Genomic DNA, 24,547 nt, shown 5'->3' with positions numbered 1-24,547 from the left:
CCCATTTCTCAATTATGTGTTTTCAAACCTCTCAATCCAATAGGCCTTTTAAAAAAACACCAGTAACTTTAGGGAACTATCAGGGACCACCTCAAAAATGCTTGTAATTGGTTACTTATTACACAGAGGTTTCTTAGAGCAGACCTGGGGACCAGAACTGTGTGGCTCAGCGTCATCTTGCTTGCAAGGTGAGTGCATTGCCCCTGAGCTATCCTCCTTAGACAACTTTCATTTATCTTAATGGGAACATTTGAAAATAATCAATGTTTTCTCCTTTTTTCTGCTATGTCTGTGTCATCTACTTCCAGGAGTATTCATGGTCTTTTAGATAAGAAAGAAATTCCAGGCCCTCATTGCATTCATTCTGTTCATCCTTCCTATGAAATGTTCTTTTAATTTTGAGAATGATCTGTGATGTGGCTTTCCTTTAGAAATCATTTCACTCTGCAGCTTCCGATGAGGAGGTCTACAGGACTTTGTAGGCTAATGTTTTGTTCCATCTCTGCATATATTTTTCAATTAGTCCAATAAAAGGTATCAAAATATGTAATTTGTGTGAAAGCTAAAATGTTCAAAGAAAATCATGAACTGGATGCAGAGATCAAAATATGAACGTGCACTGAGACAGAACTAAGGATAGATAATGAGGGAAGGAGGCAGTGGAATAACGTGCAGTACATACATTAAAATGACCATATCACTCACCAGGTGTTAAGTCTTTAGCTCTAAAATAATAGACCACACCCCAACAACAGGAGAGTCATTCTACTTTTTACAGCTTATGCACCGGCCAGGAGGATGACTCAGGGGCAACGCATTTGTCTTGGAAGCAAGACAACGCAGAGCAACACAGACTCAAATCCCGGTTCTTTGCTTAGAGAATGGTCTGTAGTATGAAGCGCATAACAAACAATTAATTTTCATATCCATAGTAGATTAAATAAATGCACAAATCCAACTCTTGGAACATTTCCATTGGGAAATAAGTCAACGGCTTAAACTATTAGTCGCCTTTGATAATTTGCAGTGGTAAACCTAGAGAAAGACATACAGGTATTATATCATTTAGAGTTGGCAGGTTAGAAGTAGACACATAATAGTGATATAAGAACATCACATTGTTCTTTGTCGCCACCTTTTCAGAGTTCCTTAATGACAAACACTGCATCAACACAGTAAACAGACTTCATACTTTCATTTGTCTTCTGTGTCTTTCCTCTTCTTCTACCTTTCCAATTCTCACTATCTTTCCTAAATAGCTCAAACAATTTGGAGATCCAGTATGCTTAGACAATGGCCTTATGAATAAATTTAACATAGTGTCTTAGCTAATCCTATTCCCTACACCTCCAATGATGAGTCCCTGTGTATCTCTCATAGTGGGCCACAGCAAGAAAAAGCTCTCCCTCAGAAAAGAAAAGAAAACATCTCTTAATCATACTACCCTATTAATTCCTTAATATCTTGACTTGAAATGTGGCAAGAAATTAGCTTTCTTCATTTTGAAACATGAAGTGTCACAACTTTTAATTTGGGCCAAACTCAGCCTTTCATCCTTCCGAGGTCGAGCACCACGCACCGTGGGTAATAAGCAGTGCACAGATACCGTAGGGTTTGTAGCGCTATATAAATGCTAAATCATTATTATTATTATTGTTATTGAAATCAAACACAAATGTAGCCAAAACAAATTTGCAGACACCTCTTATGCCACTGAACTTTCAAACAGAAGGGTTTGGGGGAATCCAGAGCCTCCTAACAACCTGACATCTGTTACTCCCTGGTGTCTACTCAGAATGAAGACACACAGATCACTGGCTTAACATAGTACTATTTCTGATCCCCGTGCATCAGTTTCTGCACCATTTCATGTCTACCAACCATGTGGAAATGAAAATCCATTAACTGTTCACTATTGTGTATGTGTTTATGTCAGTTGTGTGTATTACAAAAACTTCAACAATGGATAAGTACACTTTCTAGACTCATAAATATGCCACACACACGAGATGATAGCAGAGATCAACTATTGAGATCAAACATTATATCAGGGGTGTAAGCTGCAGGGGGGGGCTTAGAATTAAGATTGTTGTTACTTCCCACACCCAGCGACCACACACACAATGACTGATTTAGTTTGTCAGCTAATACAAGATGGGAGTTAGGACACAGGGAAATGGATATCTCATTTGATATTACAAAAACATGAATACTTACACAATTCTATGCAACCTATTACATTAACTGCTGTCAAATCATGCGTCCATTATGACCCAGCTTGCAATAAATGTAACTGCCTGCACGGATTGTCCTTCGAATGGTTTTCTCAAACCTGAATGTTAAAGTAGCATATTATCCATTATACATACACAATAGGCTAACTATATTTGCAGGGCTGCCTGGGGTGCTTGAATTCATTTTTTGTGCATAAAGAGTTTCCCACTCTTTGTATTTTTAGCACTGATAACGCACACATTTCTGCGTCCAAACAAATATGATAATAATGAGTTTATTTGCATTCCTCTCAGAGTTGTATTGTACAGCTAAACCTGCCGCTGCAACAAAGGTTGTTCTATAATGATGAAGTAGAAAAAGCAAAACAAATTTAAGTGTGCTAATTGGCTATTATATATACAATATGCATAGTGTTTTTTATTAATGTGAAAAATAATTATTTTTAGCATTATGAAGACTGAAATTTGTCAAAACAGCAGCCAACTGGTGGTAATATTCTAACAAAGCACTTGGAGTCTGCTGGATAAGTAGACACACAGTTATTTCATGCAGAAAAATGCATTGTGATAATTTCAGGCAGCATGGGCCGGGGTTGGGGCCCACACTACATTCAACTTTCTCTTCCAAAATACCTTCCTTCTCGAGCCTTTCGCTCAGCTACCTCAAACTATCTGAGGGTCAGCCGCCTTTCCAGGCACAGAGAGTGGGGTGTAGATCTCTCTCCTCTACAGGTACCACCCTCTGGAATAGCCTCCCTAACCCTCTCAAAGTTGAGTCAGACCACCTGAAGTTCCGGAAGCAGCACAAGAACTTCCTTTTCTCCTCTGCTTTCTCGCTCTCGCTCTTGCTCTCTTTCTCTCTCTCTCTCTCTGCCCTGCTGACCTAACTGTCTCCTGCGCTGACTTATTTCTTGGCTACCCTCAGAGTCTATTGGGTACCAGGTTCCTCCATCATTAGTCTCCCCTTCACCGCCTCCGGGTCGACCGTGCACTTAGGGGCTGTAACTATTCCAAGGTCCACTGCCTCCTTACACTTACCCAAAGCCACGCTGCCTGCCTGCACTTACTCAGAGAAATGCTGACCTGATTGCACTTCTCCCCTTCACCCTCCCTGGCACTCCCCCCTTGATCGCCACTGCACTTTACGTCATTGCACTTGCACGATCTGAATGACACAAGGCCGAGTGAGACTGTTTGTCTTGTCATCCCTCTGTCTTCCCTCCGTTGTCTTGTCGCATCTAGAAACACTCGTGTACAGGCTCGTTATAAATTACATAGTAACATGCCATTATAGCTGTTGCCATTGGATGCCCCAGTCACTGCACGCCTGCCCAATGACTTATTGGAGTGAGCTAGATGGTAGGGCCTAAAGGAAGGGTGCAGGGATTGGTGTATTCATCATTTATACAACTCACCACACATACCATGCATCTTGTATAGCTATTGGGCGGTGGATGAACTGCAACACCACTGAAGATCCTCTTCACAAGATGTCAATATGTATTTAGATGTTTTTCATATGATTTACTAGGCCTCAGAAGGTAACAGAATGCTGCTCTCAGGTAGCCCCACCAGGAAGGAAGGGGCTAGAAGTGCAGCTTAGCAAATTCCATGCAGAGAATGTGAGACGGTGAAGCGCGTTCCCAGATATTTCACAACTGATGCTGAGGGAGTGAGCAGCCTCACAGCATCAATTAGTGGGGCCTCCTAGTAGGTGCCTGTCTGAGGGTGCAATGAAGACACTAAAGATGGGCAACCTACGGGATAATGCAGAGTACCAATCGGATACAGTGTGTAAAGTTAGTCTAAGGATAGAGGCATCAGGGGGAGTTCCTACCATGGAATCCTCCTGTGAACACAAAAGTCAGTGCCCTCGGCCATGTTGCAGGGGGTTTACCAGAAGTAGGTCACCCTTTCAAATAACACCTTGCAAATCTCTGATCACTCCAACCGGCACTAGTACACTTCTCCCCCTCTGGACACCCACCACTCCCTGACTTACCCACCAATCAGAGTAAGTGCTACACCCTACCTGCAATTGCATGAGTGTGTCTCCTACACGCAGTGGTCCATTGCTTCCCAGCTAGGTCTGTCCTATACAGATCCCATACATTCATACATAGAATCATACAGACAGACGCAGTAAAAACCTGAAAAGAGCCTTTTTCTAATTTTGAAACTCCAAATCCGCATGTCCCTATATCATCAGCTACCCAGATAAAGAGTTATTGACGGGGTGCTCTAGTCATCCCAGAAAGCAGGGATATATCCATTGCTTATGAGTACAGAGCATTTGATACAAGGCCACGTCATGCTGCATCGTTGAGTTGGAAAGATTGATCAAACATAGATGTTCAACGTGATGCGTAAATTCACATACATCCCAATGTCTCTCTAGTTTTTGTCTTTTCTTGCAGCCCGGGTGCTATTTTTTCCATGTTAATGTTGGTTATCTGCTTCTGACTAATATTTAAGATGGTTTGTAGATGCATGTGTGCGTGTATATGTCCATTCGACTATTCATCAGGCATGCCCCAAATATATATGTGTGTATATACGTCCCGACCCTCATTCAGTGCATTTTGCATGAGCTGCAATTAATTCTGCAAAAATGTATGCCTATGAAAGAGAAATATTAAAAGTAGTATTATTTATTTAGTTGTAGTAGTGTAATAATCGCCATGAGCAATCTTATCACGAAAGACTGGCTTTTAGCATATAAAACGTTATCCTTCCAAACTCATTGAGCTTGAAATGCTATAATTACTCGTGTCCCATGCTCACTCCTGAGGCCGCTGAACCAAGGGCCTCTCGCCTCACAGATGGATGTGCTTTACCCGCCAAATGTGTGATTTCATATTACAGTTCAGAATGACTGAGTGGCTGGAGCCTGCTCATCAAGCCGAGCAAGGAAGACCATTTAAAGGTGTCATTTGTTCCAGCTAGTAGGAGGATTCCGCCCCCCCCCCGGCCCCCCGGCCGGCGTATTGCAAGGCCCGAGCTGCGCGGCGCATGCACGGTAGACAGCACTCCTGCCGAGTGATGTGGCTCAGGTACAAAGGTTGTTGTTTCAATTACTGCACTTGGATGCCTCCTTTGGCCTCGCTCTCGGTAGGTGGTGATGCGGCATTAGGGCATGAATGCCAAAGAACGCTCATGTATTTTAAAAGGCCTCCCATTGTAACAAATATGCCTTGGCTGTAGATTTAACATGACCTGGCACTGCTCTTGGCAGTCAGGCACAGTGTCTGCTCAGAGCTAGGGATCATGCGCTGAAATGGAATCTCTGTGCGCTAAAAAAATAACAATGAGTGGCGTGTATGCATCGCGCCGCATAACCAGTAATTGCAACACATCACGCTATTTAAATGTCGTCAAAGGCGGAAAATAGGATGCACGCAGGAGGGGGCCACGCTAATGACACAAGAGGGAGATCACAAATTATAATGGCCACTCCCCCACCCCTGCAGCCACTTTAATATAGATGACCACATAGTTTGGAGATCTGTCTCATCCACTTCACGTGCATTTAAAGCGGCCCCACAGTTGTGTAAAGGGAGAAACATACACACATGTCTCATTGTTAGCTGAGTCGTGCAAATGAAATGTGTTCTTAAACATTGTAAGAACATCAAATAGTGCAGATGGAATAGTATTAGGCAGTTCAGCAGGAAAGGGCGGGTCAGGGAAAGCAACAGGGTTGGGTCCTTCGAAGACCCATATAGTAAGAAACAAAAAACTATTGAATCACAGTTGTAGGATGTAAATGCTCCATGGCCCAACACCTGGGACAGGCACACAGCTGTTTTTGGTAGTTTTATTTTTACAGAGGAAGAGCAGTTTTTGAGTCGAAACTTCATTAAGTAGCGTATGCCACCCTAGCCTAAACAATCCAATGAGATTTCTGGTTTTGTCTCATGAAGACTTCTGACAGGCAGATGCATCCTTTCACCACTGTTCTCCAATACAGTGTAGGCACTCAATCCCATCACTAAACCAAGAGGTCCCATTCCCATGTTCAGAAGCTTCACAATGCTTACCAAAGACCAAAAGGCCTGGGATCACCATACATAAATGTACAGGGGGTTAGCTCAGGGGCAACGTGTTTATCTTGGGAAAAAGACAACACGTTGTTGGAAGCAAGACAATACAGTGCAACCCAGGTTCGAATCTTGATCCCATTCTTAGAAACCAATCTCTAGTATTTACAAAATCCATAACAGCAATTATAATTATAATTACACTTATTGAATAGTAATCCTGTCACTATACTGTATATACTAGAAATGAAGAACGACTTTGTAAAATAGCATATCATTAACAGGGCAACAACAAATGGCTGGTTCAAGGTCAAAGTCCACTTCCAATCATTGATCTTCATAATACACTGACGATTTGTGATAATATTTGAGGTTCTCATGAAAGTCAAATAAAATAGGCACATTGGTTTCCATTTTGATTGGTGTGTCAACAAGATGGCAGCGTAATTTGCACGCAAAGGCATAGTAATACAACAACAAAAAACAGTAACGCTTCTGTAAATGAGAAAAACAATATGTGTTCAATTAATGTTTTCTCAATGATCATATCTTTGGCGACTAGCTCAACTTGTACAATTTAGAAAAAGCACCGGCAGGGATGGAAAAGACCATACATGTGGTTACAAATATCAAACTCCAGGGGGGAAATGATGACAACACCTCTGCACAGTGAAGAAAGGAACTTATATGGGAGCACTTACCACTGTGAAATTCATCACCTTCAAAATCCATATAGTCATTGCCAAGTTCACAATCATTGTCACCAGCAGCAATAGAACAAAGAAGTAGAGACACCTCTTCCGCCATCCATAAATTCCTACGGGGTAAAACTGTGGGTTGTCCGTCCTCGGGTGGTTGTTCTGTTGTGTTGCCAATATGTACTGTTCTCGTGTCATCTGGAAGAAAAGTGTATTTATTTATTTTTACAATTATAAAGATCAAGAACCAGGCCCGAAGGCAGAGGGGTGCAGTACAAATAAAACCACTAAAGTGGTGTTAGTACATATACGATTTTAAAACAAGTGATTACCAATGCAGATCATCTATAACATACTACATTATGTAATGTCTTCTGATGTACACTGTGTCTACACATTACAATTGGTGGCGCACATGGCAAGGCCATGGAGAGACAAGACAGAGTAATCAATTTGGAAGGCTTTTGGCTGCATTTAATTAACAAAATGCAGCAAAAGATAATTAATGTGGTCAAAACATATTCAACTTCCCCAAAGCCCTGGGTTAGTTCATTCTAAATTCTGCCTACGTTAATTTTTCTTTTCATTGAGAGAACATGTCTCTCAGGTTTCACGAAAGAAAATAAGGTATGTAGAAATGTATGCGCTGGATGGAAGGCACGTAAGTGCTATGATCTTTTATCTGTATTTGTATTTTTATTGTTTTAAGCGCAGACCTAGCTCAAGAGCAGCAGAGCGTTGTACAGAGTATGGGTAGCCGGAATTTGGGATGTAATCTGTTCACAGCAGCACAGTATTGTGAGTTCTGTGTTTGCTCTGTCTTCGGTATGTGCGTACATTAGAATTAGTCATTGGTCAGGTGTTGGTGAAAGAGCCATGTTTTGAGAGATTACAAAATTAGAGAATTGTGGGGGCCTTCCCATCCGACACCATGATCGAGTTCCAGAGGGTGGGTACATGACAAGAGAAGGATTGTTTGCTGGCCGTCTCATTGCGGACAAGTTGTGATTCAAGCCGGTTGGTTTATTTTCTGTATGAGGATCGTGTGCCACCAGATATGTGGAACTTAGCCGCCAGGTACGCTGGTGTACTACTTATGACTGCTTTGTAGATGATACATGCAGTATTTAACAGTATCCTGGCTTGGAGAGGAAGCCAATGTAGTTTGCGTAGGATGGGGACAAATTTCAGTGCTCCTGTAATAAGACGTACTACAGCATGGTGGACTGCTTTTAGGGGAGCCAAGTGAGCAGATGCAAGCCTTGTCAGGAGAGCATTTCCCTGATCAATGTACAAGACCACAAAGGCCTGCACTACGGTCTGGAAGTCCTGCGGCGGGATGAAGGGTTTGCTTTTTTGAAAGGGTAGAGATTCTGAGCTAGGCTATTTGGGCCTTCTTGTCTTCGTGTTTCTGGAAGGACAGGCTGCTGTCAATCATGCAGTCTAAGGATTTTGCTGATTCTGAGAGTTGTAGATCAAATCCTTCGTGGTGAATATCATTGAGCCATTGTTGGACAAGTTGTTTTTTTGGGGGGCAGACCGATGAGGACAAATTCAGTTTTGGATGGATTTAGTTTGAGGTAGGCAATCGACACCCAGGATTGGATCATGGCTAAGTAATCACGGAAACAAATAATGTCATGTGCGCTATTTACTCTCATGTGAAACTGAGTATCATCTGTGCATTGGTAGATGGCTATATTGGGATCTTTGAGGAAAGTTCCTAAAGGCTCCATGTAAAGGTTAAAAAGGATATGTGAGATGAAGGAGCCTTGTGGGACTCCACAGGAGACTTGTCATCAGTTAGAATGCACCAGGTTCATTTGAACAGACTGGTGTCTGCCTGAGAGGTAGGAGGTAAATCAACTCAGGACAGTGCCAGAGAATCCCATCCTGTGAGAAAGCAGGGACTTAAGGATGTGTTGGTCGATGGTGTTGCATGCACACGAGAGGTCAAGGAGAACGATGAGGCAAGAGTCGCCCTTATCTGTGATTTGGAGGGCATCATCCACAACCTGGATGGTGGCTGTCTCGATGCTACACTTGGGTGGAATTCTGACTGATAGTCAATTAGGAGGTAAAGTTGTTAAATTCTGGTGAGTTGTTGTGGAGCAACTCATTTTTCCAAGATTTTGCCGATAAACTGAAGGTTCATAATGGGCTGGTAGCTGGCTAGGTTGTCTGGATTTAGGGTGTTTTTTTTCAAAAGAGGTCATATGAGCCCACTTTTCAGAGTGTCTGGGAATGATTTTTCTGCGAGCGAGGCATTGATGATGCTAAGGAGCGCATTGAGAGCCGGTACCTGTCAATTGTTTAATGATGGAGGCTGGCGCTCCAAGATAGATTCATTACTTACATAACAGTGTTTTTGCACAAATGGCTCTTAGCACAAATTGATTAGAGTATATTGTTGACAGGTAACCAACCTCTCCTAATTGTAATATGTCGATGAAGATGGGATGCCTCATATAACAGAGGTCTTCACGTATTGTTCTCCCCGTGCGTTCTCAGCACTTGCTGAAAGTTTGCAAACACTTTCATTCAGTGAAAATTCAGCACATGCAAAGTGTGAATCAGGTTTTGCCAGTAAGCTGTGTAGCTTAGAGAAAGGGTGTCATGACCCCTAATGTAATATTGAATGTAATTTGACACTTAGAATCCCCATACCTAGAGGAGGGAGCATTGTCTCCTTACCTTAAGGGCACCTTCCTCATCTCCTTGCTCAATTGTATTAAGTATTTGCTACCTCATGACAAAACATGCTATTGAAGTAAATTACATTAATAATTGCTTTTTTGTCTGCTGAGACCTAGTTCTTCTCTAGGTCCATTAAAGGACCATTAAGATGGCCCGGTCAGAGGCAGTCCTCATGTTTTCTTTGCTCATTGATGGAACAAAAGGCATGCCAGGATGTGATCATCTTGTCCTGGGCAGTTGATGCTTGTCCTGGACATTGTTAGGCCAGAGTGCCTAAAACAAGTTGTGTTTATGGTGTCACATGTATAAAGGTAAAATAAAGATGAGAGCAGAGCTGGTTGGACAATAATTTGAAATGGTCTTATCTTCAATCACCACACCAACAATGTCATCAGGAGGTGGCGGAGGAGCTGCATGGGCCAGCATCACAAAGAGACTGCTGAGGTAAGTGGTCTGCAGAGTTCACATATAAACGCGATTGCGTGTTGAAACTGGAGTTTTCAAGGAAAGCATGGAAAGTTAGCCAAATTAGACGGCATGCACCCGGCGCCGGGTGAATGAGAGACAGAAAAAGGAAGGAACTAATTAGTAAGAGTGATTGTCGCTCGCGAGTGCGAGACGGTCACGTGCGTATGCCCCCAGGACTCACTGTCTGTAGGGGTCTACGTGAAAGACCTGGTTTTACCGGCGTTTCCACACATCTGGGAGCACTGAAGCCTCACACATGAGGGCTGAGCTCCAGTTTACATAGATATGGGCGCCATGTGAGCAACTAGAAACGCTGAAATAAGCATTATCTCACGGTGGCCATGTTGGGTGTGAAACTCTATACTTGGAAAGGCCGTTGACGTTCACACACTTTTATATTCGATTGGAAGTCAAATGGGTGCTAATAACTATATTGGCCAATACTTAGAGTGATTGAAATAAAAATTGATGCACAATTTAATTTAATTTACAAAAAAAATAATTTTTCTTGCCCATTGACACCAATAACACTGTCAATAAATTTGATTTGTCACTGATTTGAGTGACATTTCGCATATATCAATCATTTAATGTGTTTAGCTTGTGTAGTAGCCACACAAATTTTATGGGAAACACTCATGCTGACAACTTTGCACTTTCTATAACATCAAGCGTGACCAACAACATCCCAGAAATGACTTGTAATTCTGACAGTATTTGAAGCATATGCATTGTATCGCGCAAGAAGGTGGGGATTGGAGTAACTGAGGATGCTAAGCATTCATTGATGTAAATGGAAATAGGTTCCATGATGCCCCCACCCCCACTTAGAATTGGTCTTCCTTCAGGTATATGTGTAAAATGTTTATTTATCTTAGGCAGAAAATATGCGGTCGGCATTATACGTGTACAAGTAACGACTACATATGAATATTCTAATTGGACCATGCGCACGCGACGCTGAGAATCGGGGAACATAGGTGCCTTCCATTATGGTTGTTAATTAATTTGTAATGCTAATTGCTGTTTTTTCAATAGCTGTGTCCCTCAGTCCCTTATGCCCCCTATGGCAACAGGTAAATTGGTGCGGCACCTTTAATTGAGCTGCACCTTTACCAATTTATTTTTAACAATATGGGAAGGCGATTAGTTGGTAATATTGGTGGCAATGGCCAAGAAAAAATATTTTTTATGTAAATTAAATTAAATTGTGCATCAATTTTTATTTCAATCACTATAATTATTGGCCAATATAGTTATTATCACCCATTTGACTTCCAATCGAATATAATAGTGTGTGGACGTCAACGGCCTAACCAAGTATAGAGTTTCACACCCAACATGGCCGCCGTGAGATAACACTTACTTCAGCGTTTCTAGTTGCTCACACCCATATCTATGTAAACAGGAGCCCAGCCCTCATGCGCGAGGCTCCAGTGCTCCCAGACGTGCGGAAATGCCAGTAAAACCAGGTCTTTCGCGTAGACCCCTAAATACAGTGAGTCCTGGGGGCATACGCACGTGACCATCTGGCACTCGCGAGCGACAATCACTCTTACTAATTAGTTCCTTCCTTTTTCTGTCTCCCCTTCACCCGGCGCCGGGTGCTTGCCGTCTAACTTGGCTAACTTGCCATGCTTGCCTTGAAAACTCCAGTTTCAACACGCAATTGCGTTGATATAGGTATGTGAATTTACTTTAATTTTTGATGTCTGTATTAATGAATCTAACTAAATTTGTGTGGTTAATATAGCAATTTTCCGCTTGGAGTGGAGCCGTAAATCCAATTGATATACAACTTACAACCACATAGGTAAGAACCTTTGGCACTTTCCGGACTTTTTAAGGTGGATACTTAGTAGTTCTCTGTTTGCAAGCCACAGTGGAAGCTTATTGGCTATTTCTGTCTTTGTGGCTATACAATACCATACATTATGTTCCCTTTTGTAGCACCAGAGCTAACTTAAAGCTTCATCAGGTAAAATTAATTTCTTAAATTCGCGTGCACTTGGACATGGGTATGATCAGCTTTGGATTCACGGGACAGTTCCGATCACTGATTTATTGTATTTCTCTCTTCTCCTTTATTTCATACATGGCACTTGACCCGATCCTTTCATGAACCTTAATGAACAATTGGCTGTATATCATTTCATGTTTATTATTCCCCTGCCATGATATGTTATATGTTTCCTTGATGTTGACAATTATTTTGGCATACCTTGTTGGGCTACTTTGTGATGTTTATACAAAATGCCACTCCTATGCTCGGCCTATACTTTTGGTCTGGATGCTTATAATTTTTGGAAATGTATATGTATGATTGACAAACATGTACATATATTTTTATAACCCTGCAGCCTTGGAAGAAGAGTATTTTGCTTGAAACACGTGTCGGCTGCTCGTTTATGTGCATTAAATCATGCTTAATTGAGCTCTTAAATTTCTAGTTGTGTGCGCAATTTCAGGGAGCAAACCAACCCTCTTCATACGAAAAATGGTATTAAAGTGGCCATGTCCACCTGGGACCGGCTATGTGGTAAAGTTATTTGAAAGTAGAAGTAGGATAGGTTTGAAAGGGAAAAACAATGTGCTTGTGGTAATATGGCCATAGAAAGGGAAGAGAGGCTCTGTACGGAGCACCGCCTTCTCTTTCCATGGTGCCAGTCTTGGAAAAGGATTGTCCTTCCTTCCTACAGTGGGAGGCCGTTGGTGTCCTGCTGTAGGAAGACATTTTTTTAGCCCCCCGGGTTCCCGCTTTGTGCATTTAACTTTGGTATCTTAAGCCTTTGGTACACTCCCAACAGTGGTAAAGAATTGCCACACCCATGATTCTCTCTGGGTGCTAGAGGTAGGCACGTCTTCTACCTTATCTTCATGGTCCTCTTCATTGTCTTTGGAAGTACTGCGTTTTTCTGTTGTGTAGGTCCTCCAGCTGGGGGTGGTGGTGGTGGCTCTTGGGGAGGAGGGAGGGAAATATCTTATGCCATTTTTAAGGGAAATAGCAGTTTTACTAATATTCTTCCAAGTATGTGCTTTGCACTAGATTGTTAATGGCTAATGAGTACATATAGGTGTAGTAGCTGTGCAAGGGTACATTTTGAATTTAAAGGTTCCTAGATCAGTCGAGAAATGCAGATCCAAACAGTCTTCCAAGCATGGACCCGATTCTGAAGTGCGGACACCTTCGCAGACACATCATCATGTTGCGTGCGAGCGCATGGTCACGTGGCACTGTCCGGAAGGTCTGTGATGATATCAGACATTTGCGGACGTCGACAGATGCAAAAAAAGTGTATAGAAGAGTTAAAAATGATGCTAGAAGGTGGGAAATGCAAAGTTTTAAGGTAAAACATTGTAAATTGGACAGAAGTGTTGCTATATTGGGATAAGTATGATATTAGTACGTTGTAGGAAAATAGCATGCACTGGTAAAAACCCATGAAATTCAGTAAAAAAAACTTTGTTAAAGGGATGTTATGGTTAAGTTGCACTGATAAAAACCTATGAAATTCGATGAAAAACCTTTTTTAAAGGGACGTTATGGTTACAAGTAAAACCGAAAAACCTCAGAAATGTGTGAGTTATGGTAAGCTAAGCAACCATAACTCGCGCCACCACTGTGCACTGCTAAGACTAACACCCAGGACATCAAAGATGACATCACAAATGTCATTGATGACATCACATGTGAAATTAATTTTGATGAAAAATATTATTAAAATGTTGGTAACAAGATGTCAGGCATGATCGGGAGACCTATTGTGAACTACTTAATTGATTAAAGAATATACTCATCATTGTATTTGAGTGTTGTTAATACCGGAACCTAATCATATATAAACATAGGAAATGGCTGCAGCATGCATGATAGAAGTACAATATTTATAATCTTGATGTCCATGGTGCATGTTACAAACGTACCTATTTAATATAAGGAAAATATAAAGACTTGAATATCTCATTATTTTTTGCATCACAATGAAAGTTACATGTCTTAGAAAAGTCTGGGACATTCCAATACTGTTTCTGACACATAACATCTATAGATGCAATGCTCAAAAAAAGAGGCTTCCCTTCAAAACGTGGTAGTCACGAGACAATTGAAAAAAACGAATTGCTGACTCAAGTGATTCCATCGTATATATGAAATGTGGTGGCAGTGGAAAGGATGACATTGTGTTTAATAAGATAAAAGTCTGATAGCTATTCATATGTCTTCAATTATATTTCCTGAAAGCCACTTTCGTAGGATGGGTTTATGTGAATAGATTTTTACTTGCACACATTTTTTCAACATATATAAAATTTGGATGGATGGGGTTGGAGTCCCCCATACTGAAATACTCCAGAACTATGTAGGCGAAGGTTCCCTTTAGAATGTCTGAAGGACAGGAAGCAGATCTTGGCCACTTGGCACATTCTGTCACATACCACATACACTGCATTATAGATATTAAGTGGCATAATAGTAAATGTACAAGCACGATGATGCACATTTTAATTCGGAAAACATGTATCAATCTCATGGACATTTAAAAGCAGAAATGATGTGCTTCAAAACTGCTTTTGTCACTCAGTCATGCTGTTTGGCCCATTCTTGTGTCTGGCTTTGATTGGGAAGGATTGTTGCTGCCCTCGATGGATGTGGTGAGAGTGGGACTTTGCCGAGTCCTGAGAGGACATACCACTGCCTATAGCAAAACAAACACAAAACATTCACACTTTAGGCAGGCTTCCAAACCTGAATTGAGACCACTGACCTTTAAGCAGGTTTCAGCTTACTTCGAAAGATGCAGAACAGGTACTCAACTCCCCCACCAGGAAGCCTGTTAGACCACACCAGTTTGAAAGAGGAATGTTATACAGTAAAAACAAACACCTTTCATGTGAAATCTTTGTTTGGTTCATTTTATGTCGCAGCAGTATTAGTAGCAAAAGTAGTAGTAGTATCGTTCGTGTATATAGACCTTTTTACATTTGTATGGCCTCAAAGCGCTTTGCGGTAGGAGCGCCCCCAGGTATGGGGAGATTCTCAAAAAAGGCTTGGAGTGCATGTGTGCATTTGGCCGAGATAAAGATCTAGGTGGACTGGCTAGGCTTCAGTAAGCAACCGAAGAGGTCAAACATGTGGATGGGTGCAGAGGGAGGTAACGACAGAGCGCTAGTGCAAGAAACTCAATATGTGACCAGCTAGACCGAAAATTGTCATAGGTTGTCACTGTATTCTAATGGCACAGGTGTTGAGGTGTAGGGGCCAGGTCATTACGTGTCCAGCTAGACCGAATTGGTTGTGGTCTCCCTGCATTCTAAATTGTATGCATGGAAAGCTGTGCCTGTTGCAGATGTCTGCCATAGTGGTGTGTTTAAACATACCTTAAGCTCAGATATAGCTTATATTGGATCTCAATGTGTGATCCGATTCTCTGTGTGAAAAAGACAAGCTACCCTCACATGCTTTTCTAGGTGCTATAGACAGGCTATCCTCAAAGTCCTCTAAGCGCAAATAGGCCAGCAGTCTTAGACCGTCTTTTAGACGTAGCAGACAGACTGCCTTAAGATCTAGGGTCATAGGATATTCTAGCACATTAGACAAGCTACCCTTATAGTCTTACTCTGTATCTTCTAAGTTCCATCATAGGCTACCATCAGCCATCTTCTATTGCAGGATCAAGGATACCTGCATTTATATAGTACTCTAATTGTTGTGGCTAGAAGATTGTGTCATGCAACCATGAGCACTAGACACATATATGGCAGTACAAAATCTGCCGTATATGTGATCTAAAGTTGAAAGATTGTAGTGGTAGCAATACCCCTTTGCCAATCATGCCAACGACAATATCTTTAAGGATGAAAATAAGCTCAGCTGATAACAAGACACTATCCACAGATGGATGTGAAACAGTTTGCTGTCTTATCAATTTCAAGGACATTGGTAACAGGTCTTTCAATGATGACATGCGTCATCCTATACAAGGTAGATATGGCAGTAAAAAGACAAATACTTTTAGCATGAATTTGCAGACTGAGGACCTGATTTACAAAGATGTTTTCAATGGTACTTTCCCACGTTGAAAATGTTGTGTAAATCAAGCCCTGAGCCTTTACCTCTGAGGCAAAAACGGCAAATTATGTTAAATGGATATTGAGTGTGAACTTTGCATACTGTATTGTGGTGATTTGTGAATTTGGTGGATGAATACGTGTTCTTTGGTGCTACTAGCATTTGCCTAAAGCTTTGTGCTCGTCCTAAGAACCCCTCTATGAAACATTACAACACAGCTTTATATTATAAACGTGTACGAAATATATTACAGCGACAATACGAGGTCTAGTCGTATACTTGCACCAATTAAACGTTCAGAAGCCAGTATGGGAATCAAATGAAATAGGTTCATGATTTGAAGATCGTGGCGAGATATAGAAAATTATATAAGTGGGAACAAGATTGGAAAACTGTTGTGAAAGACCTATGACCTGCTCCTAATAGATATATGTAAAGTGGATGCCTTACTGAATTGTAGACAAAAGAAAACCATTATGAGATGTGTTATCCTGACTTGATAGTTTACCTTTTCGATTGTTGTTTTTTTTAACAAATTGGTAGGTCCACAGAACGTTTTGAAGAAATGTAGTGTCATCGATTCAAATTGACCTTGCACTGATAATTATTTCCGTGACTTTCAAAGTAGAAAGGTCCTCCACAATTAGGTCTCATGGGATGTTATTGACATGTGCAAAGAATTGTATTTCAGTAAGAAATGTTCAACTTTGGTTGTCATTTGCTTTGAAACATAAAGCAGCATGGCATTTTGTGTATTTTGCACAATATTAACTCCCAAACTAGGAGAGCTTGCCAATTTAATATTTTTTTTTATAATAAACAACGATTTTGCCCAGGAATAAAATAAACAGAAATGTTTGTATTAATGGCATAGTACCCACTTTCTGCAACACATACCGGTGTGCCCAGATCCTATAGATGTTAATGGCATGTATTGTTCCCGGGTTGGAACTGAGATATGGCTGCCCTAGATGATAGAACTTACTCTGGGGGCCTTCTTTTATGAAACCTTTAGCAACACGCTTTGGCACTGAAATACCACTAGGATCGTGATGGGCATCGTAAAAATAGTTTTGAACACAACATTTGTTAAATATTTTACATCTAGCTGAACGTACTTATATATTGTAATGGCTGTTATCGCTTAATGAATTGCAATGGTGTGTCTGAACCATTTTCATGGCTCTCTCACTCACTTAACAGCTCCTAATGAATAGCTTTGATGCTTCCAATATATTCTTAATGCATCTCTATGGCCAGCACGTCTGCTATTGGTTCACTGGTGGCCCAGGGATGTTTATCTTTTTTAAGTTACATTTGCAAATGACTTGTTTACTAAAAACAGTTTAACATGTACTATTCATTTTATAGGCTCATCTGGTGCTACAATTGCAAAGAACGCTTCTGGTTGGAACATTCTTGTGGCAGACCCAGTGAAACTCGTGCACCTCTGAGGAGATCGACAAAGTTATCCCACTCTTAAAAATAACTAAGGATGCGAACACATCCACGACTCCACCCTCTTACATCTGCAATGCCTATTCCCGTCACAGTTTGCAAAAAATGTAATCTATATTCATAGAGAAATATGCGCACCTTTGTTCTTCTTTAGGAACTGAACTTTCAGCTGTCAAATGGGCTAGCTTGCAACAATTTGGGAAAGCTCCATTATTACTATGCCCCAGGCTGTCAGAGGCTGCGTGCATTACAGAGGTGACACACGGGGTCTCCAGAGAGGAGGATGGGATTACGCTGCATGAACACGGTGTGCTAATGAGTCTAGCTCCGTAGAAAGCGGCTCATACTGTGCAAGTAGTCGGGAGTGTTTGGTCTATAATATAGTAACCATCCACATTACGGATAATAGTGCCGACATCTGGAATAGGTGAAAGGACATCAAATACTCTTGCATGTAAAACATGCTCAAAATACAGCATAACCACAGCCTGACTTCAAATTGCTTTGACTGTCAAGATGTATGTTCTAAGAGGTATACACAGACCAGGAACTGTAACATTTTACAATCTGGAGGTAGTGCTCTGTCTTTGGCTGGGGCCTCCCTTTCAAACAGCTTCCCTCCGACTCTGAAACTTGAGGAGAACCATCTCCAGTTCAGGAAGCACCTCAAGACCTTCCTCTTTGCTTCTGCCTTTGCCCCCCCTTCTACCCTGCTGATCTGTTTTTGTGTCTCGGAACTATGCCCCTGGCCACCCTCTGTCTCCCGGGCCCAGGTACCTGCTCACCCTGCCACCCTCCCGCACTGCCTCCGGGCCACCCCTTGCACTGGGGTCTGTACCTGTAACCATGCAGTCCCCCACCCTGCTTTTCATCTGCACTTATCAGTTGTACCCTATTGCCTAAACCCAGCACTTGCTACTTGCTGACTGCACTAACATAGTTTATCTCCACATTTATTTATTTATTTATTTATTTAATTATTATTTATCTGTTTATCCTCTGTTATGCACTTTCTACTTCCCCCCTTCCATGCTTTCCCCCCCCTGTTCCCCTTCCCATGCACTTGCGCGATCTGAATGTCACTGAGCCTAGTAAGATCGTTGTTTTGTTCTCCCCTGTTCCCCTCCCTTGCCTTGTCACGCTCTGAAACACTTGTGTATGAGCGCGATATAAATAAAATATCATATCATACCATATCTGTGTGATTCTTCTTCTGACAGCTATACAATCACACGTCTCTTGGATCATAGGATATTGGACCACACTGCAAATACATCACAGCAAATTCTCAGTGCAATTTATAAGAAGAGCTTGTTATATTTTGTTATTAAAGAAGCAGTTGTAAGGCCCAAGCAGAAATATAACATCCACTGTGACTGGTGAATCAACCTTCCATTTCTTCAGAGGCTTTCAGTTATTGGCCCCAGGGGAAGAGCATTGTCTTGGTTCAGTCTTTAAGTTTGGAACTTTTATCAGGGTAAACAACCCCCTGATCAGGGTTTGAAATATTTCACACACTTGAGGTGGCATACATGTTGTGCTCCTGTTTGCCGCTTTTAGCTTTTGGAGGTGGCAATATGGATCCCAGTGTCTCTATGAGAACCTACATTGGGGGTGAAATCACAACTTCATTCCAGATACTGTAAATGGATTACCTTTTCTCAGTCTGATCAACAGGTTACCTTCAGTAAATTTGGGATAATACAATCAGAATGTGTGCTGCAATATCAACTCTTTCCGTTCAGTTGCCAGAAAAATGGCATCAAGAAAGTGCAATTACAGGCTAGCCTTTACCTGTAACCAGGAAACATCAGAGCACTAAAACAAGATGCGAGGATTACTTGCTTTCACAGAGGCATGGGAATCCTGTCGTTCCTGAGGTCTGTTCACATGTTGCTTCTAAAACAACATAGGCAATCTATCTTCTGGGGCACTCTTTTCTCCTTCACCAATTGGCTCAATGTAATGTGTGCTGCTCGACGACTGTCAATCAGAATGAACTTAAAGTGATCGCCAGTGGCCTGTCTGAACATCCATTTAAGCATTTGTGGTACTGCATTCTCAGATTGCTTTACTGATTTTCGAGAGCAAAGAAAGACGCCTGGATCTAAGTGGAAGGGCAATGCACCCTTCGGAAAGGTTAACAATGCAGAGTTCTCCTAGAGGAATGACTTAGTTCCTGTCCCGCCCAAAAGATGAGAGAAGGATGCTCACCTACTAAGTTGTGTGTTTAGGGCTGCCCTGGGACTGGGAGATCAGATGAAGTGCAAGCTACATCAGGATGGTGCAGTTAGCCCCTCTCACCTGATATTCCACCATGAAGAAGTTGTATGGTGGCCCCAGTGTTAGCTGGCGCTTAGTCAGTGGATGAGGGGCACAACATGCATTTCTTTTCTGAAGCTCCCACACCTCTCAAGAAGGTCTCTGGTGATGAACTGCCATGCAGGCACAAAGTGGAGCTAGTCAAACCAGTAGAAAAGTGAAGATAGCCGACATCTGTGATTAATATTATAATTATAGCTATTACTAATATTATTATTATTATTATTATTATTATTATTATTATTATTATTATTATTATTATTAGGTATTTATTGATTGCAGACCTCATTTTTAGAAGCAATGGAACACTTTACAAGTCTTAAGGGAAAGTAAATGAAAAGTAAAGCAGATGGAAGGGGGTAAATACAAGGGAGCGGCACACTAACATGGGAGAAGGGAGAGTGTCAGCAATTAGGCAGCAAGACATCTACATGCAATCATGGGAGGACACAGAGGGGAGGAGATCACTGAGTCCCAGGTAGGATGGGGAGTGAGGGGTTGATGTTAAGGAGGAGACATTTCTTAAAGATTAGTGCCTTCCTCTCCTTCCTGAAATGTAGAAACAAGGGGGAGAGGTAGACAGTGACTGACCAGTGAGTACTGGAGTGCAGTGATTGTGCCACGAAACTGAAAGGGATAGATGTAGAGGACCATGTTTGCAGCTAGCAACGACAGGTCTCTTGGTAGTTCACAGTAGATACTATCCATGTAGAGAGGGCCTTGTAGAAAGCATTGGAGTGGCAGACCATTCTGGGGCAAATGAGACACTACATAGATGCTTAGCTCCGAAGTATAAACTTTCATGACATTCTCAGGACCACTCTATATGGGGGCACCTAGGATAGAGAGAGGTGGTCCTATCTAGCAGGATGGATGAACAAAGTAGTAGTAATAGTAGTAATTTGTATAGTGCCTTTAACTCATTAATATGGCCTCAACGCACTTGTTGTGATAACAGCCTTGGGCCACTGAAATCCAATACGTGAGAAAATTGTCTGAAGGCTAGAATGCGTGTGTGTATTTGGCCAGCATAAGGAGTTATGAGGGTTGGCCAGACTGCAAAATGCTACCCATGAAGTTAGGCACATGGATGGGTGTTGCATGTTTGATAGCAAGAAAGACTTGTTAAGTGTCCAACCAGACGGAATATTGTTGTAGGTTGTTGCTGCATTCTGATGGAAGGAGGTGTTGTGAGTTGTGTTTAAGCCTGGGGGGAGCGTTATGTATCCAGCAAGACCAAATTTATTGCTGCTTCATTTGTGTGGGTCGGTAGCCATGCCTGTGGCCTAAATTCACTGAAGAGGTGGATGCATATGTACCTTTAGGTTTGGACGGAGCCTAGTATTTGAAGTAGTTGGGTGCTAAGGTCATGTGTAGGAGGTTGCATTATATCTAGGTGGAATAGAACATATTGGCCTAGTACATCATATAAGAGTAATACACACACTGACACCCACCCTGTACCTTTTGATTTCAGTACCAGCTCTTCTGAGTGCATTTATTCTCCATCCCTAGAAAACTTTGACAGTAGGCAGGATAACATCAAGGAACCTCTAGGCGTGCAGTCGAGGCAGGGGGCAATTGGTGGGAGGACCCAGCACCTATTTCATGCCCTGTTATGTAGTCCCCTTCATACAGACTGCCCCTCTGAGTGACTTTTCTGAGTGGCATTTGCCCTCCAAGGGAGAGACTGCAAAAAAACCTAGAGCCCCCAAATTGGAGGTGTATCATGCAGTGTGTCCCAGAAGATTGAGCCTTTTGCCACTGGCATGTACTGGTAGATCCAGTGTGTAGTCCTTCTGCCTGGGATAATAGGGAGGCCAGCCAGTGGTACAGTGAACCTCTTCCTAGAGTAATCCTCCATCAATGCCCCTGCGCTCATTAGCCATGACTCTGGATCAGATCATATACTTCAAGAGGCTTGGTAAAGCAGTGATTAAAACCTGAGATGGAATTCTGATTGGCAGAATGAATAAGTACATGAAGTCTAAATACAAAAAGAAAAAAGATTAACACATATATATACCCATATCACAGAAACAGCTTGTGTTGTGGGGGAAAGGATAGGGCAGGGGAGGTGAAGAGGCGATCATGTGTGTGTGGTGAGCAGGCACATAGTAAGGCATGGGTGCACAACATACGGCCCGTGGGCCAGTTGCGGCCCGCCATGCCCTTTTGACCGGCCCGCGAGTGAAAACACTGGCCCTCATTGGCTCAGCACACACACGCATCACGTCGCTCCTACGAGCCACGTAATGCGTGTGTGCTGCACCAATGGAGGGCCAGCACTACGGCTGGCGTGGCCCATAAGGCTTGATGCCGGAAGGCATTTCAGCCTTGGACCATGTCAGCCGTAGTGCGATTCCAGCGACTTCCAGCTTACCTGCCTGCCTGCCTTCCAGCACATCTCCGGTAAGTGGTCTGTTTGTGTTTGTGTGTCGGGTTTGTTTTGCTTTATGTTTGTGTGTATGAATGTTTGTGTTTGAATGTATTTTGTGTATATGTTGAGATGCGGGGGTGAGGGGGTGTGTCGGATGTGTATGAATGTTTGTGTTTGAATGTATTTTGTGTATATGTTGAGGTGAGGGGGGGTGTCGGATGTGTATGAATGTTTGTGTTTGAATGTATTTTGAGTGTATGTTGAGATGCGGGGGTGGGGGAGTGTGTCGGATGTGTATGAATGTTTGTGTTTGAATGTATTTTGTGTATATGTTGAGATGCGGGGGTGAGGGGGTGTGTCGGATGTGTATGAATGTTTGTGTTTGAATGTATTTTGTGTATATGTTGAGGTGAGGGGGTGTGTCGGATGTGTATGAATGTTTGTGTTTGAATGTATTTTGAGTGTATGTTGAGATGCGGGGGTGGGGGGGTGTGTCGGATGTGTATGAATGTTTGTGTTTGAATGTATTTTGTGTATATGTTGAGATGCGGGGGTGAGGGGGTGTGTCGGATGTGTATGAATGTTTGTGTTTGAATGTATTTTGTGTATATGTTGAGGTGAGGGGGTGTGTCGGATGTGTATGAATGTTTGTGTTTGAATGTATTTTGAGTGTATGTTGAGATGCGGGGGTGGGGGGGTGTGTCGGATGTGTATGAATGTTTGTGTTTGAATGTATTTTGTGTATATGTTGAGATGCGGGGGTGAGGGGGGGTGTCGGATGTGTATGAATGTTTGTGTTTGAATGTATTCTGTGTATATGTTGAGATGCGGGGGTGAGGGGGTGTGTCGGATGTGTATGAATGTTTGTGTTTGAATGTATTTTATGTATATGTTGAGATGCGGGGGTGAGGGGGTGTGTCGGATGTGTATGAATGTTTGTGTTTGAATGTATTTTGAGTGTATGTTGAGATGCGGGGGTGAGGGGGGTGTGTCGGATGTGTATGAATGTTTGTGTTTGAATGTATTTTGAGTGTATGTTGAGATGCGGGGGTGGGGGGGTGTGTCGGATGTGTATGAATGTTTGTGTTTGAATGTATTTTGTGTATATGTTGAGATGCGGGGGTGAGGGGGTGTGTCGGATGTGTATGAATGTTTGTGTTTGAATGTATTTTGTGTATATGTTGAGATGCGGGGGTGAGGGGGTGTGTCGGATGTGTATGAATGTTTGTGTTTGAATGTATTTTGAGTGTATGTTGAGATGCGGGGGTGGGGGGGTGTGTCGGATGTGTATGAATGTTTGTGTTTGAATGTATTTTGAGTATGTTGAGATGCGGGGGTGGGGGGGGTGTCGGATGTGTATGAATGTTTGTATTTGAATGTATTTTGAGTGTATGTTGAGATGCGGGGGTGGGGGGGTGTGTTGGATGTGTATGAATGTTTGTGTTTGAATGTATTTTGTGCGTATGTTGAGATGCGGGGGTGGGGGGGTGTGTCGGATGTGTATGAATGTTTGTATTTGAATGTATTTTGTGTGTATGTTGAGATGTGGGGTGGTGTGAATGTTTGTATTTGAATGTATTTTGTGTGTATGTTGAGATGCGGGGGTGGGGGGGGTGTCGGATGTGTATGAATGTGTGTATTTGAATGTATTTTGTGTGTATGTTGAGATGTGGGGGGGTGTGAATGTTTGTATTTGAATGTATTTTGTGTGTATGTTGAGATACGGGGGTCGGGGGGTGTCAGATGTGTATGAATGTTTTGATTTGAATGTTTTTTGTGTGCTGAGTTGGGGGGTGGGGGTTCGGGTCTGTATGGGTGCTTGTTTGAGAGTTTGCTGATTTGGGGGGGTGGGGGGTTCGGGTCTGTATGGGTGCATGTTTGTGTGTGTGTGCTGAGTTAGGGGGGTGGGGGGTTCGGGTCTGTATAGGTGCATGCTTGAGTGTGTGTGTGCTGAGTTGGGGGTGGGGGTTTGGAGTTGGAGGGGGGGTGGGGGGTTTGGGTCTGTATGGGTGCATGTTTGTGTGTGTGCTGAGTTGGGGGGTGGGGGTTCGGGTCTGTATGGGTGCATGTTTGTGTGTGTGCTGAGTTGGGGGGGTGGGGGTTCGGGTCTGTATGGGTGCATGCTTGAGTGTGTGTGTGTGCTGAGTTGGGGGTGGGGGGTTGGGGTCTGTATGGGTGCATGT

The 24,547-nt window shown here is 42.4% G+C and overlaps 1 protein-coding gene across 4 annotated transcripts in view; it reads right to left on the bottom strand.

Moving 5' to 3' along the window:
- The window catches only part of SGCZ (sarcoglycan zeta), a 6,780,780-nt gene that overhangs the window by 1,978,838 nt on the left and 4,777,395 nt on the right, over window positions 1-24,547 (bottom strand). For all 4 annotated transcript variants that reach the window (XM_069631598.1, XM_069631597.1, XM_069631596.1 and 1 more), the window contains one exon: window positions 6,976-7,170. In XM_069631598.1, the coding sequence (XP_069487699.1) occupies window positions 6,976-7,170 (195 nt within the window). The remainder of the gene's footprint in view (window positions 1-6,975; window positions 7,171-24,547) is intronic.

Source organism: Ambystoma mexicanum, chromosome 6q (assembly GCF_040938575.1).
Source record: "Ambystoma mexicanum isolate Mex_15411 chromosome 6q, UKY_AmexF1_1, whole genome shotgun sequence".
Classification (NCBI taxonomy): domain Eukaryota; kingdom Metazoa; phylum Chordata; class Amphibia; order Caudata; family Ambystomatidae; genus Ambystoma; species Ambystoma mexicanum.
The sequence above is the reverse complement of the archived record's forward strand: the minus strand, read 5'-3'. Positions and strand labels throughout refer to the sequence as shown.